The sequence below is a fragment of the Seriola aureovittata genome, chromosome 15 (assembly GCF_021018895.1).
Source record: "Seriola aureovittata isolate HTS-2021-v1 ecotype China chromosome 15, ASM2101889v1, whole genome shotgun sequence".
NCBI classification, from domain to species: Eukaryota; Metazoa; Chordata; class Actinopteri; order Carangiformes; family Carangidae; genus Seriola; species Seriola aureovittata.
Genome location: NC_079378.1, coordinates 4,798,317 through 4,816,847, shown reverse-complemented (window position 1 = coordinate 4,816,847; position 18,531 = coordinate 4,798,317). Strand labels below are relative to the sequence as shown.

Below are 18,531 nucleotides of genomic sequence, written 5' to 3'. Positions count from 1 at the left end.
CTTCAATCTCTAAAACTGTAAGAAAATAGTGAGAAATTCCCAATGCAACTGAAGGCAACGTCTTCAGATTGTTTGTTTTGTCTGACAAGGGGCGTCATTTCCTTCAGGGACAGCGGATATAAGCCCCCCCCCCCCCCCACTTTTAGTCTATTGTGTCGGGTTGAGTTTCTTATTAAAGTCCAGTCCAGAGTCTAGAGCTGATAAAAATGTTGATCCTGTCATCTGAGACGCCTTCGGTTGTTTTCCATGTTTCCAAGTTTAACAAGCAGGAGTGAGTCATGAGGCGAGTGATACATGGACTTTTTTTTTTTTTTTTTACCCCTGAGTTTTGTCTCTCAGGTCACAGACATGTTGGTGCAGTACGCAGCCTGTAGATACTTTAATATAACCTACTACCTGAACTCTTAACTGTGGGTTCAGAATCATTTAATCTAGATACTTATTTATAGTTAATATTCTGTTAAATAGACACAGTGAAGATGTAAATACAGCATTATCTATCAGAAAGTATCAGGTATCTATAAAGGAAAGTAAAACTGAATTTACTGTAAGTATCATTGGTGCATTAACAGGCATTAAACAGCATTTCTACTTTTTGTTATACTACTGTTACTTTTATTATGGAAACAAAAATAACCAGTTTGAACTAATTTGTTATTTGCTAGATCGATTTAAATACAAAAAAAACTTCCCAAATATATGAAAATTACTATGATATACAGAGAAAAGTAACAAATGCTCAAAATTGAGAAGCTGATACTGGAGAGTATCTGGCATTTTTGCTTGATAAACAATTAATTAGTTACAAAACTGCTGTCCGTTCATCACTTAAAGTAACTGACAGCATCTGTCAACGCTGGCTCGGGAATCTGCCACAGAACCACACATAAGTACAAAGTGCGTCTGGGTTATTTGGTTCACCACATATTATTTGCCGTGCTCCGTCATTATACCCACAGAGTTGCTGTTAGTCGAGGGCCTGTCGTTACCGCCGTCACCCCGCGAGGACGAGGTCGCTTCGCCGTCCCCCTGCTCGGCCTCACCGTTCCTGGACACAGTGACTCCATCCTGAAACACACACATAAGAATTTGCTCGTGATCTTATTGGCAACAATTAACAAAGGTCGCGTGGACTGAAGAGCTCTGCAGTGACCTGCGGGAGGAGCTGAGGTTTAATTCATACTTTAGAGAATAAATGACGAGAGCTTTAACACATTTTTAAGTGGTGATTTTTCTCTCTTCTGCTGTTGTATTATGTGTCGAGCAGCTGTGATCAGATGTGGATGAATTTACTGAGTAAAACCTCCAGTAGAACTGCAGTTGATGGATGGACGAACAGGGTTAAATCAACTTCTTTCATGTGCCAGTTGTTCTCAGCCTGCGTCTTATTCTCATCCCTGTGGCCGTGTTAACGATGGATGGTGATGGAGATTCAGGAAATGCTTCTCTGTCATGGCGGACAGTGTGAGCCTGCTGAGGCTTTCCAAATAAACACGAATCATTTCAAACACAGGAGAGGAGGTTTATTTTCATTATTGTCCTCAGAGGAAACTCTACGAGCAGTGGCTGGTCATCCAGGCGTTTACTGAGTAATTTAATTTTTGATTATTTATGTATTTATTATTTATGACTAAGCAGGAAAAGTCCACTGTAAAAAGGGGCATCTGGTGATGCTAGGTTTAAATCCATGAATGGATTTTTAGTTTTATGGATATGAACGAAACTGAAACCATGTTACGATGACTTCAGTGTCCATGCTTATACTTTCTTCATGATAGCTGGAGTTTTTTTCTCTGCCGACAAAGTTACTGCTGTTTAACTTTGTTAAAAACACAAAGCTTTCCTGTAATAACTGCTGAAGCGGATGGTGATTTGTCTTTACTATGGAATATGGAAACTGGAGCAACACGCTTCAGTGTGTGTGTGTGTGTGTGTGTGTGTGTGTGTGTTTCAGTACCTGTATTGCTGCTATTGCTTTGTTGATCTGCTCCTGCAGCAGTGAAATGTACTTCTTTGCCTCCTGGATCTCCTTCACTAGCTTAGGTCGTGGGTGTCTGCCGCACTCCTCCTCCTTTGCCTAAACACAAATAAACAAATCCCAGCGTGATAGAAAAATAAGCCACAAATGAAATAAACAATCCACAATCAGAATCACTCAGGAGCTGAGGTAACAATCCCCTTCATAAATACTGAGCGAGAGGAAACACTACGATCGATACCACACACATACCTGTAAGTCCAGCTGCTGTTTGGTTAGCATCTTTTGGAGGCTGTCGATCTTCTGGCTGTGCATGCCTTTGTTCTCCTCCTAAAAGAGAAGATAAAGGGGAAGCACGCAGCCAAACACATTACTACATAATTATTCCCACTCATAGTAAGAGAGAAGTGATTCTAATCAGACTGAAAGTGAGAAAGAAAAAAAAGGGGAACATGGGAGCATCATTAAATCGAGTGAATTGAGTAATTGATATATTGAAAGGGCAAGAAACTGAACCGTCACAGTTGGTAGTTCTAAGGAAGAATTTGTTTTCCATTGTACCAGATTTTATGAAACTGAAGTCTGTAGTTTGACACATCCAGTGTTACACAGAGGAGAGATTGTTGACACTGTGCAGCAGTTTTGGTAAAAGGCGGCAGTAATGGACTGGAACGATGTGACCAATCAAAAATAATGAGCTATAATAATGCGTGGGTTGTGCCAGCCAGATAAGCTTCTGATATCATGAACCTTATCGCGGCTTGAAACAACGTCATGCAGAGTGTTCTGGTTTCAGTTCACCGCTGAGATCCAGCAGCAGAATCCACTCAAAAAGGAAATGGGCATAAAGCTCCTGTGCAGCGCTTCAGGGGAAAGACAGAAACACGGTATTTTATTTAAAAATAAATAAAACAGCATTTTTAATGAGTTACACTTCCTTTTTCTTATAGAACTGGATAGGTTTAATTTCTGGGTTATAAGGAAGCAGGTGAGAGCATAGAGACGTAACACGTTGACACCTGAATCAACTTTATCACCTGTTCAACGTGCTACATTACAGAGGTGGAGAATATTATATAATATATATATATATATATATATATATATATATATATATTGCTGCAGACACAAACTCAGTCGTTATGCAGTTTTCCTCTGGCACTAGTCTAACTTTTAAGCATCTGCAGCTGATTGTTAGTTTCCTGGCTCCAAACAAACGCACAGCGACAGGATCGGTGAAGAACCATGATGACTTTGCATTTTTCTAAATCAGACGTTGAAACTCTTACTCACAGACAATAAATTTAACAGTGAGATCACTTTGAACATAGTCAGGATCAGTCTAGAGCACAATGAAATCTGACTATTACAGTGAAGTTTCCCATTTTGCAACATCGCGGCTTATCGCTTAAATAAAAACAAAATGGGGAAGACGCTATTAATGGAAACACATTTTATGAGCTCCTTTACTTGCTGTCATGTCTTATTTGGTCTTGCAGATGGTTATAGGATTGTAACAGATTTTACCGCTGAGTTTTCCGGGTTTGAAACAGTTTAAGTTGATTTTAACAATAAAAATGTAAATTTAATATGAGTTAAATGTTGTGTGGTGAAGTGCTCCCGTCCCTCACTAAAGAGAAAAGTAGATTTTATATGTGGCACATGCATAAAAATACTCTTCATTTCTTCCTTACCCCGTTGGGCGGAGGGGAGGTGAGGTGCTCCTGGGGGCTGCAGTGCTCCCCACCTGGCAGTGCAGGCGAGTGAGGCACTGAGAGAGAGGAGGGTGTGCTGACCTCTGCCCCTTTCTCCTTCTCATCCTCCTCCAGGGGGATCTGAGGAAGCCCCGGAGGCCTCCCCAGGACTGTCAGGGCTACATAGGAGCCCGCTGCCAGATAGGAGTCATGGGAAAGGAATGAGGGGTGGGTGAAGGGAAAGAATAACACTGATACATGTATAAAAGCACCCGAGCTATTGTGAAGATTTGGTCAACAGAACCAGCTCAGAGGGAGACAGAGAGCTTTGTCACACAGAGGAGGGAGTGGGAAAACCCCAAACTGTTCTCTAGAAAATAAATCTCTGTATTTATTTTCCACAATAAATTGCAAAGAGTCGTATGTTTGGGGACATGTTTGTTTGATTGACAGGTGTTTAAGCCTATCATACGCAGCTGTGGTAGTTGATTTGCCTTCCCCTTTGCTCAAATTTGGATATTTTTTTACGGCTTTTGTAGCTAAACAAACGGCAGCAACTCTACTTCAAAGATGTAGGTGCTTCAGCCTTATCGCCAACTTAAAACTATGTTCTTAACATGCCATGAAAATAATAGAAAATTCAAATGTGATGCAGGATATTGAAGCTCTAATTAGAAGTGCATACTTACATTTTATCAGCTTCACAACCTCTATGTGGTTTGAATGTGTAACTAAGGTCCCATTAACCTGTCAGGAAGAAAAACGTTGCTTTTATTTTTGTTATTGTCAACAAACCCTATAAAAAGACCAAAACTAAAATGTGTTTAAACTGTGTGGTCTCTCAGCAGATACAGAGTTTATATATCTGATCTGGTATCAGGAGAGAACAAAGTTGAATCCCTAAACAAAAGCAAATACAGAACTAAATAGATCAGTTTCAACTTTTAACTGTCAGCTGCTGATCCTGGAAATAAGAAGAAAATAACCAAGTCTCACCTTGATGATCCTGTCTCCTGTCTGAACACCAGCTCGCATCGCAGCTCCATCTATAAGACGACAGACGGAGCAGAGTCAGAGATGGTGCTTCTACAAGTGCGTGGTGATTTTTTTCACTCTGTGTGCGAGTCTTACCTTCTTTGACCAGCTGCACAAACACAGGGTTGTCTCCGCTTACGGTCAGCCCGAAGCCATTTTCATCTCTCTGGATTATCACGCAACGCTGGACGAGACCTGTCGGCACACACACACACACACACACACACACACACACACACACACACACACACACACACACACACACACCACACACACACACACACACACACAAACACAAACACAAACACACAGCATTACATTGCATGATATGAGTTTGTTTTTTTGTTTCACACTGAAAAGTCCTCACAGTAATAACATTAATATTGAACATGGTGTTTTTATTTTGTAATAACATTTTACGCGTACATTCTTTTACATTTCACACACTTTTGCCAGGACCGGTTAGTGATAAGTGTGGACAAAAGGGACTTATACATAAAGTTCTGCCTCACACTTTTTGGCACAGAATATCTGGAATACTGGTCGTCCTGTGGAGTCAAATTTCTCCACACAGGAAGTGACAAATCAAGAACAGAAAAAGGTTTTTAAATAGCAGCCAGCTCTCTTTCCAAGAAAACTGGACACAACAACAAGAGACCCTTTTTCCTCTCGTGTCTCTTTGAGAGCTTTTGTGTAGAAAATCATCTATGGAAAGTCTAAAAAAAAAAAAAAAAAATCTAAATGGCCCCCCATCACTGATAAGTCACGAATACAATCACGGTGCAGCGCTGCTAATTCTCGCTGCGTTAAAGGAGAGCTGACACTGTAAATGGCTGGGTATAGAGTCCTTTCTTATTTCAAACATCATTACCTGAACTTGTCTGGAAAAACAACAACGACATTTACAATGCTGAGGTGAGATGTGGTGAAAAAAAATAGGCTCTCAGCATCTGTGAAGATATCCGCTACCCACAATGCAGTCTGCTCCTCTGAGGGTAATAAAAGACCACCTCTACCCTGCTGGTAAAGGTGTGTACACTTTTAAACTTAATGTGCTTAGCTCATTCTGAGGACCGTGATCTTATCATCTGGAAAACTGGAGGGGACACACACCTGAACTACATTTCTACAGCTCACTTAAAATATGGTGTTCCACAGAGGTCAATGTTGGGTCCTCTAATATTCTGTTTGTCACCAAGTGCTGCTCATTGTGGGAACTGTTGGGTTTCTCTCTATAATATTTTTAAGGTCTTGAGATAATGTTTGTTATGACAAATAAAATTTAATTTATTTGAATTATGCAGATGACACTAGGATTTGAAAAACAAAATAAATTAAGATGCTCCAACAATGTGATTATTAGTATTATTATGAGTAGTAGTAGTACATAAGGTATAGTAGAAAGCCAATTTTAGGACATTGGCTTCTAGATGTATTCTCTGTGCAGAAAATAGTAAATACGCTGTGATCAACAATGGTATGAAACATATGATGGATGGTTTAATCTATTCCTCTGTTGACTAGTTAAATGTGACATTTTGGACAGCTAGCCTGTACGTCCAATTAAAACTGAATGTTATGGAAGGGGTGTACAAAAAAAATCCCACGACCATGTGCCAGGAGCACAGCTAATAGTACCCATGTAAATCTGTCACATCCTCATGACCCTGTGAAATCAGTGACTCCATTTCTAAACTCAGCGGTGTCAGCCATGTCCCTACACTCCGCCGTCTCCAACGCGCTGAAATCTGCAAAGAACATCTGCCAGATCAAGGGACGTTCTTCCTGTAGCCACTGAGGAAGTGTAGCGACTCAGAGTCCTTTTCCTTCTCCCACTTCAAAGAATTATCTGAGCAAGCTGAGTGGATAATTGGTTGTCTTCTGGCCTCCATGAAGGAGCCTCAAGACGCCAAGGTGAAGAAAAGGGCAGGAAGGATTAATGTCGACCCTGCAACCCAGGCAACCACCTTAACAACTTGTTTCTGAGCGCTGCCTACATCCACGCCATCCCTGTTCTCTCCCCTCACCATAGCTAACAGATTATAACAGAGTACATAAGAGCAAAGCCAGCGCTAAAAATTAAAAAAATCAGAGAATAGAGATAAAGCTGTGCGTCTCTTACCTGTTGGATCAAATTCATGTTTGAGGGAGACGGACGATTTCTCATTCTTAGGTTTCTTGTCTGTGGGCTCCTTGTTGAGAATGCTTGGGGTCCTAGAGAAGTGAGAACACACACAACATATAAACCCTCGAACACTTCAAAACAAATAAATAAATACCTTTCCCATAATCCACAAATTTCCTTCCTGTTTGAAATTCAACTTTTAAAAACTGAGAAGCGACAGCCACCATTGGGAGCTATAAACACAAAATATAACATCTTATTAAACTTTCTGAAATCTACATTTTTAAAGTGTCGGCTGATTAGAGCTCTGCTCATATTAAAGCTGGTCAATCGAAACTATGCTGCAACAAGAATGGTGAAGGTTTAAGTCGGCTCGACAGGTGCAACAAACATTGCTTGGATCAGAATCCATGATATCAGGGATATGAGGGAAAACAACTGGTGGTTGTAAAACACTGAGAGATGAGCCAATGCAACCTTAATAATGTTATAAATAATAATAATAATAATAATAATGTTATAATGTTTTCTGCCACTCACACAGCATATATTCACCATCAGTTGTAACTCTTACTGTATGATCCATTAAACATCATAGACAACCAGTGCAGTATTCTCCAATCAATGCCATATTATCAAAGTGGGACGACAAAGCTGCTGTTGTCTAATTCTGAATAAATTTCCAACAGTCAGTCTGAATTAAATGCATTTCCCTCATGAGAGCTCAGCTTGATGGGGCTAGTTCATATATTAATAGCGTGGGCTCCCCCTTCTCGCCCCCCCCCCCCCCCCCATGCCCTCAGCACCTCCTACTTGTTCCGCAAGAGGGGGTTTTGTTTGTGCTGCTGTTCCTCCCTTGGACAATGGGGGCCCTGGGCTTTTAACAATGGCTCCCACGTCAGGGCCAACTTACTATACTGTGGCTTTGTGGGACAGATTCCCGGAAACGGAGACTAGGGGTTTTTGGCTCTGCTCCAGTTTCCTGAATGTGGGAGAAGGCTGGGAAAGAAACAGAGGAGGGGGGGGGCGGGAGGTGGAGGAGGAGGCGCACAAGTGTCTTTGAGGGAAGACAGAGGGCCGGGCGAAGGAAATCTCAACTTAGCTCCCAGAGTGTGTGAATGGTCCGGTCTAAACTGTCCTCGTGCTGCAGATCCTCGGATATCAGGTTCAGGCAAATAAAATTAAAAAAAAGACAGAAAAGCAAAGATATTTTTCTTTGTGTTGAAGCTCCTGGGAGAAAAATGAACCAGACTAAACAGCTGAAACTGATCCCACTCTCCTAGACACAACAACACTGTGACAAAATTGTGAAATTACATTGAATAGGAAAGTATTAGAGTGAAAACCTTGTCTTTTTCTCTTAGTTTAGAAAGCCCACTTAGGGAGCCTCCTTGCTGTGGTTGGAGGAGATTAGCGGTTGATAAGACATGGCGAGACAAGGACAGACTGCATCCTGCTCAGTGGGTGGCAGCTAAGTAAGTGCTGCTGGATAAGAGAGAGGAATTCAGCTTTCAGCTTCACATATTAACTATCAGAATTTAAAGTGTGTACATTAATGAGAACAATCAGATCAAAGCCCACTACGCAACTTGCTGCTGTATATCTTCCCATTTTAAATGACTCAAGCTTTGTTCAGACACCACAAAGTGAACAGAGTTGGAGGAGCTATTTTTGGGTGTCCCGATTATGTAAGTAAAAAAGTCACAAAGACAATGTAAGTGATTCACAACTGGAGCTAAACTGTGGCTTAGATCAGTATGAAACAGAGGTTGAATCATCACTACAAGAGACAATCAACTGCTCTGGATGATTCCTAAAAGAAAAACAAAAAAAACAGTACAAACATGTGCTCATAAATCAACTACAACTCCCATGGTGCATTGTGGCAAGGAACTCTGTTCACTTCTTAATTCTGGGTTTTATTTTAGACAGATTCAACAACCACGGCGCCGTGTTTCATCCCGACTGCAGCGAGAAAACATTTTGAATTCGCTTCTGGCAGCTGATGTTTTTATTTTTATTGTAATATTTAAACGTCCCGAAGACAAACTGATGGAAACAATATGATGTGTTTGTGTCGAAGCTGAGTTCATTAAAAGCGGAGGCCAAGCGGAGGCCTGGATGATCTTTACATTATCTGTGAGAAAGATTTTAAACCACACAGATCAGCAGTAGATGTTTTGACTTAATCTCCATGACGCGGTAAAACTGATACTGCAGGACATTTTACAAAACAAATAATCTTGTTACCGTGCAGCAGTTTCTTCTCACTTATCAGCTGACATATGCCATTATAAATTTAATGAACTAATATCAGCTGATAACCTTTGATAAGTCCTCCAGGCTCTATAGAGAACACAGTGGGAAAGTGGCTAAATGTCACAAGCTTGCCAAGCTGCCGACACTGCAGTGACACGGTTCATTAAAACCTGGTGAATTTTTCTGTTGTTCTGCCCAGAGATTTAGAGGCACCACAGGTTCACAAGTTCACAAACACAGGATTACAAAGCAAAAGTGATCGTGTCCAAACGTTTACTGGCACCGCGATAAAAGGGAATCATTAATTTACTTATTGTATTAGTGTCGCTCAGCTGAGATACATGTCTGCTGGCTAATTTGCTCAGACTTTCTTTACTTGCCTCGTGCACAGTTATCAAAGATAAAAAAAAAAAATAAAAAAAAAAGCATGCAGTGGTTCACTGGATGCCAAAAATACCAGACAATTCCACTGGGATGATAACAGCTAAGGACTCAGCTCCAGAGGGTTGGAGACAAAAGCCCAACAAGAAAGAAGCTTGAACTCCAAATACTCTAGAAATCATTTGATTTTGATCACACAACTATATTTCTTCTCAGAAAGTCCAGTGATGCCTCTGTGACTCTGAGTCTGTTCCACTTTTGTCCTCTTTTCAAAATCTACTTAGGGAAGTGCTCAGTACGTTGAATATGACGTCATATTTTGACATTTCTAAGTTTATTCAAATCTCATAAACACAAGACAACAACATGGATTAGAAACAAGACACTGGAAAAATATCTTTTCTCCTTGCTTTATGGATAAACATGTAATACAGACTCCATCTCTATATCATAATTATCATCCAGGCAAAACCAAATGATTGAAACTTAAGTCCTTTTTCTATAAATGCCGTAGATCATCTTCTACTTCGGTGTCAAGTGTTATTTAACTACCCTTAATGCAGCACTCACCCCCAAGCCCATTGGTTCCTATGCAATTGTACTTTTTAGCAAATGTCTCTCAAACAGGAGTAAATAATGGATTTGTTTGGGGACTACTTTCAGCCGCGGACTGATACACATTCAGTGCTCTAGTGAGTATTTCCAGCGGCAGGATGGTGGTACGTGCAACTGAGTCAAAATCAACTGAAGCGCGGTCGTTCGTGGTAATGAAGGAACATGTCACCGGGTGCAACAGTGTGGCTCTTTAATGGGTTTTTAATCTGTTTCTGGAGACAATGGCGCTCTATGGTTCAGAGGAATAAGTTATATCACACTTTGGCAACACAAACTAAACTTGATCACTTGTCAATAAACAACAACTTCCCTGGTTGATTATTAGAGCTTTCCAGAGTGAATATTTTTATGTCTGTTCCATTAATGAATCACTTCCCTCTGACATCACTTGGCTCCCGCCACTACATCACCACAATCATCCAAATTCAATATTAGCTTGTGAATTCCAATAAGTTATCCAATCAAGTAGCAGTAAAACATATAAGACTCATCCGAATAACACTGAGTGAAAGTTTTGTACAATTAACTTCAAATGTATAAAAAACCTAAATCTTGATTTTATTCAACCTAAAAACTGAATCACTCTCCCACCACCGGCTATAAGGATTATATCACCGGCATGCAGGACAGTCTGTAACATAAATAAAGCTTTCATTTCTAATAAAATTCCCTGACCAGATGATGTGTTGATAAGCTCTTTGGGCTCATAAATCATGCTTGTATTGATAACGTGACAACATGTAATTTAGATCAAAAAGATCCCAGAATAAAGTTACGTCACACTGTATGTTCATTATCCAGCAGTCAGAGATCTTAATAACAAACCCCTCAGACATAGCTTAAAGTCTGACCAGGAGTCATTCATCAGTAAGTGACTGACATTAATGAATGAACGGCTGAGACCGCTGCTCACTGCACAACATGTGTTCTTTGACCTGCCGGGATTTTGCTCGATAAGACTTTGTTTGAGTCACCCCATCAGAATCCAGAAGAACTGCTTTAGGAAGTGGTAGAGCTGATGCAATCATGTCAACACGGAGCAGAGTCTAAAGGAATATTCCCAATATATTAAAGATTCAATGCCACAAAGAACTGAGGCTGTTTTGAAATTAAAGGGAGGAACTACCAGGTGTTAGTATGGTGTTCCTAATAAAGTGCTCAGCGAGAGTAATTCTAACTTTACTTAACATTATATCAAGATTGGGCGCAGTAAAGCTCTGCATCTCATACTTGGTCTATTCTGTTTGAGTATTGATTGACTGTATTTTGTATAAATCTTGCTGAAACAAAAATCTATCCTCAATAGAAGCCAACTGAAGATATTATCGGTATCTTAACACAACAAACACAAATCAGGACTGGTCAGACAGGGGCAGTAAAACACAGAAGTAAATCCATCTTCAGCAACAGGAATGCCTCCATTCTACCTCAACTGCCAGTAGTAACATACCAGCACACGAGACCTTCTGTCTTCTATCTAACTTTAATCATCATCTTTGAAGTAAACCTAAAATCATGGACGGATAATAAGAAAAAGAACCCTTTTATGGTCTCTTCAGTCTCTATGTTGCCGTTTTGTATTTTTGTGTCTTTGTGGTTGATTTGCATCTCTTTGTGTTTTTGTGTCTTTGTAGTAGTTTTGAGTCTGTTTGTGGTAGTTTTGTATCTCCTTGAGGTTGTTTTGTATCTTTTTGTGGTAATTTTGTGTCTTTTAACTGACTCTATAACTTTCAAACAAGAAATATTAACAGTCATTTCATGCAGAAGTTGTGGCCCAGGGCCCTCTGACCAACAGGCGCATTTGATTATCCACTCAGGCCAAGAAAACAGAAACTATGCTTTGTTACATTTAAGGAGCCTCCTGCAATCATACAGATAAACAAACATGCACACTAGCATAACAGTGTTTTTAATCTATTGGGTAAAAACTGCTGATCTCAGTGTCAGGCTGTAACATGACAGTGGGCTCTTTCTGGTCGGCAGCCATCCTGCAGCGATGTGTCACCAGCGGCACTGTCAGTCGGCCAGGAAGGGCCGGTGGCCTGGTGGGCCTGACAGACATTGTTTAACAGTGATGTCACCACTTCCCGTCAGAGCCCGGGGTAAGGTGGAGCGGGGGAGGGGGGGAGGGGAGCAGAGGGGGAGTTCGGCGGGCGGGAAAACAGACAGATCAGCAAAACTGTGCGACAAAGAGCAAAAGAGCCGAACCACAGACTGTAACCATTCAGGTTTATCATACAGTGCTCTTCATGAGTCCGGCGGCTTTGGTTCCTATTTACAGTAAACTGAAGAGGACGACTGAGAGAAACTCTTGTCCCAACAAGGGAAGGGACAACAGTGATTATAGTCATACAATACATCATACTGTCGCACCACAACTAAAAAGGCAAAAGTATTCATATCTGATCCAAACACTCAATGACAGGGTGAGAAGCCCGCTGTTACAGCCTCCTTCTCCTTCTGGCTGCATCCCACTGCCTCCCTGTTCTCTCTGAAACAACACCGAGGGACTCATTCACATGCATTTGCCTCTGCTCCTGCTGCTACAGCAGCTCATTACAAAGTCGGCTCATGCATCGCACCTGGGACTGATCTCCAGTGGTGTAACAGGGGGGTCGAGCAGCTCGGAGCAGAGCAGGTGGAGGTGGGGATTGTGTCGATATGGAGGTTATTACTGAGGTAAATGTCGTATGAAAAGAAAGAAGAGCATGGTTGGTACCTGTAGTGATTTCAAAGTCAGTGATCATCAAGTTTAAATTCAAGTTCAATGAACACAAAGATCAACAACCTTCGTAAATCTGGGGCCATTTTCACAAAGATATTTCAGACCGGTCTGTCTGAAGTCTGACTATTTGCCATTTCTAAGCCACAGTCCACGTCTGTCTATTGTGAAACCAGCCCCTGTACATGAGTCTTTTACATGCCGTTGTAATCTTGATGCAGTGAATCATACGATGGGAATAAAAGCACACAATTTCAGAAGTCTCCTCCTGAAGACGTTCATGGTGTTGCTCTCAGTTGGACGTGGAAAAAGTGACGAGCAGATTTGTGAAGAATCAAAAAGAGGAGATCTAAAGAGAGTTCAAACCTTGTTGACTTTCAACACCTCCACACACCTGACTGTCAGACTGTTTCTGAACTTTTTTTGGACAAAATAAAACATTGAACTCCCCCAATGTTATTTCAGAGATGTAAAAAAGTAGGACATTGCTAAGAATACGTCCGCAGGGCGAAACACATGCAGACAGATGATCAGGCTGTAAAAATAAAATGTTGCTTATAATCCCTCATCACACACAACTACGGAAAGTAGACTACGGTAAATCAAAGTTGATCCAAAGAGTCAGTCCATAAACTGTGACAGATAACAGGGCGTTTGTGTAATAATTGCACTGTTTGCCTTTGGTTTTCTCTGACTCACCTGACAGCTTGTTTAAAACTTGTCTGGTCATCTGAGTGTTTGCTCTTTCCCCCCTTGGACCCATTTTTTAAGCAACGTTTCTGTGCTCTCAGGTCTCAGCAATTTGGTGAGTACAATGTTACTGGAACTGATAAAAACAAGGGCCTATGAAAACAAAACCCAATGTCGTAATAAACCATTTTTTTTCCTTTAAAGGCCGAACAGTCTACTGCTGCTTCACAAACCTCCAGGGAACTGTGGGCTCAACGAGACCTACAGTATTCTTCCGGAGAGAGGAAGGTTTTAGTCCCTTGAGGCTCTGCAGACAGGAGAACATGTCTCATGCTGGGGGTTGTCACATCCTGACGGTAAAATATCACAAACGTTAGGAGGAACCTAGCAGCCTGCTCAAACCGAATTCTTCTCACTGAGAAACCCTCCAAACATGTGACCTACCCACTGCTGGAGCTGGCACAAACGTTGCCTGGCAACTGAACCCTTTTTTTTTTTTTTTTTTTTTTTTTTTTTTAACAGCACAGCCTCCAGCAACAACCTTCAACATCCGCAGACGAGCGTGTCGTTTACATAACGAAACAACATCACCTTGTCACGAAAGAGCAGCAAACCTCGGCGTGCACCCGAGAGATGCAACGCCTGCGCAGGGTTCGGCCTCTGAGCTGTGATCACAGGAGGGGAGGACGGGGTCAGACAGCAGCAGCGACATTCAAAGTCAACCCATTTGCAAGTAAAACCACTGTTCAGTGAAAACATTCACAGTGCAAACTAAGACAGCAGAATCCAAGATACAGTGCGACACGTTATGTCTGCTGTACATTAAACTACTGTTCAGGGCTGGTAAAGAATAAGAGACACAGGATTGTGCTCAGAGTCACATTTCCCATGTTAAATGTGGTCAGTGTACAGACAGTCCATCCACCGACTCCACTGCTTTTATTGTGCATTTACTTTTGCAGGATCATATTTGAATGTTACAATCTTATCATGTTATTGTTTTGAAAAATTTGTGTTGTCTAGAGCTGATGTGACTGGTCAATTACTCAGTTAATCGATTGTCAAATATTTATTATTAAAGTGAGCTTGCTCCTGTTCCTCCAATGTGGGAATTTTCTTTTAGCAAACTGAATATCTTTGGATATTGTTGTGTTGATTGGACGAAACAAGATATCTGAAGACAACAACATGGGCTGTGGGTAAATGTTGGGGCCGATTGTTGATTTTATTTATTTATTTTTTGCCATTTGCTGTTTTATAAAGTAAACAACTAATCGGCAGATTAATCGATAATGAAAATAATCTTGAATTGCAGTCCCTGTGTTGTTCCAAGCATCGGCTGCTGAAGTTACAGTCAAATGCTATCAAAAATCATAAATTGGCAGAAGTTATTATTTAAACAGAAGGACGTTTCCCCGGCATCAGCCGAGAAGGTGGAACTACAGTGGGTGACTTCTCTCTATCATTATCACTTCAATTAGTAAAGTCCTTCATACAATGATTCTATTGTTTAAACGGTTAAAATCATCACAGCACCTTCGCCTCCGGGCTTAAAATGTGATGGAGAAAAAGGAAGTCGTATTTTCAAAAATTAAAAAAAAAGAAAAAAAAGATCCAGGGCTTTTTCTGCTGGGTCTGCACAGTAAAGATGACTCATTTCCCTCTCTGAAATATAAACTGCTGGATAAATTATAGCTTTTGGATGAAGGAGCCTCTTCCTACTGTTCCTCTGTTGTACAAAGAGACCTTTAATGTTTTGCCACATGAGAGGATCAGCTGTGTTTAAAGCGTAATCATCAGTTTGTTTGTGTGTGAACATTTGGAGGACAACTCCCAGCACACGAGTTAAATTAATTCAATGTTGAAGGGACTTTCTTTGTTTGACCTGGACACCTTCAGGACAGAGTATTAGCATAGTGGACTGGCTTGGACTAAAGCGAGGTCAAAGGTCACACAGCCAGTGGTTACTGTAGATTATGGATCAGATTTTACCGTCACTGTTAAACAAATTCAGTCAGGGACGGAAAATATTTGACTAACGTCACACTTCTAATGCTCCCTAATTAACATCCTGTATCTGGTTTGTTTAATCTCTACACCAACAAAAATGTAAAGATGACCATTTGTGGTTTTCGGGGGAGTCATGAGCTGGAACTATTTCATGACAAACAACACAGCAGAGCACGGAGATCATCTAATCATACGCAGCTTCCTTGGAGTCTTATCTTCAAAGCGAGGTTGCCAGGTTTGTTGTTTTTGTGGGTTCTGTATCTGGCAACCCAAGAATCAAACAAACCAGATACAAGAGAGTTAGTGAGTGAGCTTCAGAGGTGTTTGTAGGTGTGTTTCCAGTCTTTATGCTCAGCTGAGCTTTAGTTTTCAGGTCATGTGGGCACTAGGTGACATTTTTTGGAGGTTGGGCAGGTGACAATGATTTTGTTATAGATGTCATCCAGTTGTTGTTTACATTCCGTATTTAATCCAAATGTGGCTGTAGACATATAATTACCACTGTCTGTCCCTTCCGTTGTTTATGGTTTTAAACCGTATAAGATCTTTATATGGACGGTATGATGGAAACATTACAGAGAATCAAAAGGCCCATTGTTCTAAAAAAGCAGCCGAGCAGACGAACGGCTCAGTCCTTTCTGCAGGCTGAAGGTCAAGAAATCAAATGACTTTGTTTGACTTTCCGAGGCAGTCATGTGTGCCTTTATTTTGGCGTTTCCTCAGAGGAAACTCCTGATTGCCGAGTGTAAAAATATACAAGTGACTTATGTGGTATGGAATCTGAAAAGCCGAAAGTCAACCGTTAATGTTCCTACAACATTTCACCTCATATGGTTCTTACAGACGTGGAAAAATGCCCAAAATGTTTCGGGTTGGTACCAACGAACTCCAGAGCTGCAAGACTTTATCATGACTTTATCAAGACATTATCAGGGGTTCATTTCTCTGCCAAGAACCAGACAAAAAAGGACACAAAACAAATGTTGTTTTTCCTTATGTTAGCCTGTGTTATATGTGATCAATAAAGGGCAAGCCTTTTTATTGACATGTGCAGGTTAAAGGTATTTTCAACTTTACTTTGTGCACGATGCAGCAGCCTGTTGTAAAGACATGCTGTGAGTAAGAATCCCGGATTAACCCTGTTGACACTGTGACTGTAGTGTCAGTGAAACTTGTGGAAGTGTCCAAGAGTCTTCAATTAGTCAATCTTCAGTAAAGACAGACAACAATGAAACTGTGACAGACTATCAGTACAAAACATTTTACGTGCACCTCAGCATCCTGACCTGTATATTAGCAACAGAAACATGTTCAGGAGCCTTTCAGGAGCCACAAGCAAAGAATGACTAATTCCAGCAAGATGCCCCCTGCTGGTTTGACAGGGGTGGCTGTCATCAACAGTGAAAGCCAATCTCACAGTCCTGTGAGTGACCAGGAAAAAAGCAAGTCACGTTCTGGTCCGTTTTTGGTTTTTACAGAGGGGAGACTTGTACGAACTCCGCTGAGAAATCTTTAACTTTTAACTTGCCTTCAATTTCCCAGATAAGACATTGAAGATAGAAAACAATTAAAGAACACGCAAAAAATACCAAACCGTTCTACACATTTCGGCGTGCATCACACACCTTTATTTTTACTTTAAAACAAATCATTTCTAATTTGCATCCCGTCTTATCCCCAAACGCCATCGTTTCCTAAACACAATTCGGCGTTAAGAGTGAAAGCTATTATGACCAATTTAAAATACTAATACTTTTATGGAAACTTGTGGCTTTTTGTTGAATAATTTTATTGCCGAATTTACAAGAAGACTGAATTAAATGGCAGTATAGCATATATCACGTTCAGGTACTTTCATGTATTTTCAGACAAGCAACAAAACCTTAAATTAGTAGATTTTTTTAATGGAGTTTGGTTTGATGCAGTTAGTTTGTCTTACCATTCATAAACAGAGCAGAGAAACCTTTTAACTTGATAAAATCGTGAACAAATACACGCACACGCACACGCACACGCGCACACACACACACACACACACACAGAGAGAGAGAGAAAACGACAGAAGAATAAGCACTTAAAAGAAAAAGAGTACAGCCTACCTGTCAGTGAGTGTTGACTGTGTGCCACTCATTGGGCTTCCCTGACGAGTTTCCAAGGACTTCACCCAAATAACATTTTCACGATAACGTCCAACTTTTACTTTTTAAAGCTGCTCCTTTATTTTGTCTTCTGAGTGTCGGTCCATGTCCTCAAACGTCGACGAGTCGTTATATCCTGAATGAAGAGTTTTAAATCCCGTAATTCTTACGGGAGTGTTTGCTGAAAAATACCAGGACAGTAAAGTTGATTATGTATTTATTACCAGCGTCGACAATGAAGCATGAAATCCAGAGTTGCAGGAAGTGGGAAAGAAAAGTGCAACTATCTTTTAAGGGGTGTGAATATATTTAATTCGCCAGCCGCTGTCTGCATCAGAGGTGACATCTGGAAAACCGGAGAAAACTTTCTGCTCTAAATGTTTTTCCCAACTTGCACTTTCTCAAATTACCTCCAACTCCAAGATGAGAAACTCTCTATTTTTCCTTAGGAAATACTTCCATGATGACACTCCAGCCTGCTCCTTGATGTCCCGGGGAAGAATTACGTCAAACTTAGGCTGCTGAATCTAAAATGAACTTTAACTTTCTTATTTCCGCGGCGTCCAGTGTCCACTGAGCTGATCTGGAAGCGCTGCAGTTTCTGTAGCATCCTCATCCAGGTCTGTTCGCTTTAATCGCCACTATTTTGCACAGCAGCCTTGGTCTTTGCTCCGTACTGTGATGCAAATGGAAAAAGGAAATGCTTTGCCCCCCCTCCACCCCCCAAAAGAGTGAAAAAGAGGAGGAAAACCCACCTTCCATCCCGTTGCGTTCAAGAGCTCCTCGTACTTTACAAATGTCTGTTTCAAACACTGGTGGAAGAAGCACTTTTAATCTTTTACTTCAGTAAAAGTAGCAATGCTACAATATAGAAAAACTGTTAC

General features: G+C 40.9%; 1 protein-coding gene across 3 annotated transcripts in view; it reads right to left on the bottom strand.

Annotated features, from left to right (window-relative positions):
- arhgef12b (Rho guanine nucleotide exchange factor (GEF) 12b) overlaps positions 1-18,338 on the bottom strand; it is a 33,037-nt gene extending 14,699 nt beyond the window's left edge. For 2 of the 3 annotated variants that reach the window (XM_056397082.1, XM_056397081.1), the window contains exons 1-9: positions 17,609-18,338; positions 6,830-6,921; positions 4,804-4,902; positions 4,669-4,718; positions 4,362-4,419; positions 3,673-3,866; positions 2,231-2,308; positions 1,958-2,077; positions 958-1,068 (exon numbers count right to left, since the gene is read on the bottom strand). In XM_056397082.1, the coding sequence (XP_056253057.1) occupies positions 958-1,068; positions 1,958-2,077; positions 2,231-2,308; positions 3,673-3,866; positions 4,362-4,419; positions 4,669-4,718; positions 4,804-4,902; positions 6,830-6,921; positions 17,609-17,640 (834 nt within the window). In that variant the 5' untranslated portion in view covers positions 17,641-18,338. The remainder of the gene's footprint in view (positions 1-957; positions 1,069-1,957; positions 2,078-2,230; positions 2,309-3,672; positions 3,867-4,361; positions 4,420-4,668; positions 4,719-4,803; positions 4,903-6,829; positions 6,922-17,608) is intronic. The other variant, XM_056397080.1, reaches the window with a different exon arrangement.
- Between the last annotated feature and the right edge of the window lie 193 nt (positions 18,339-18,531).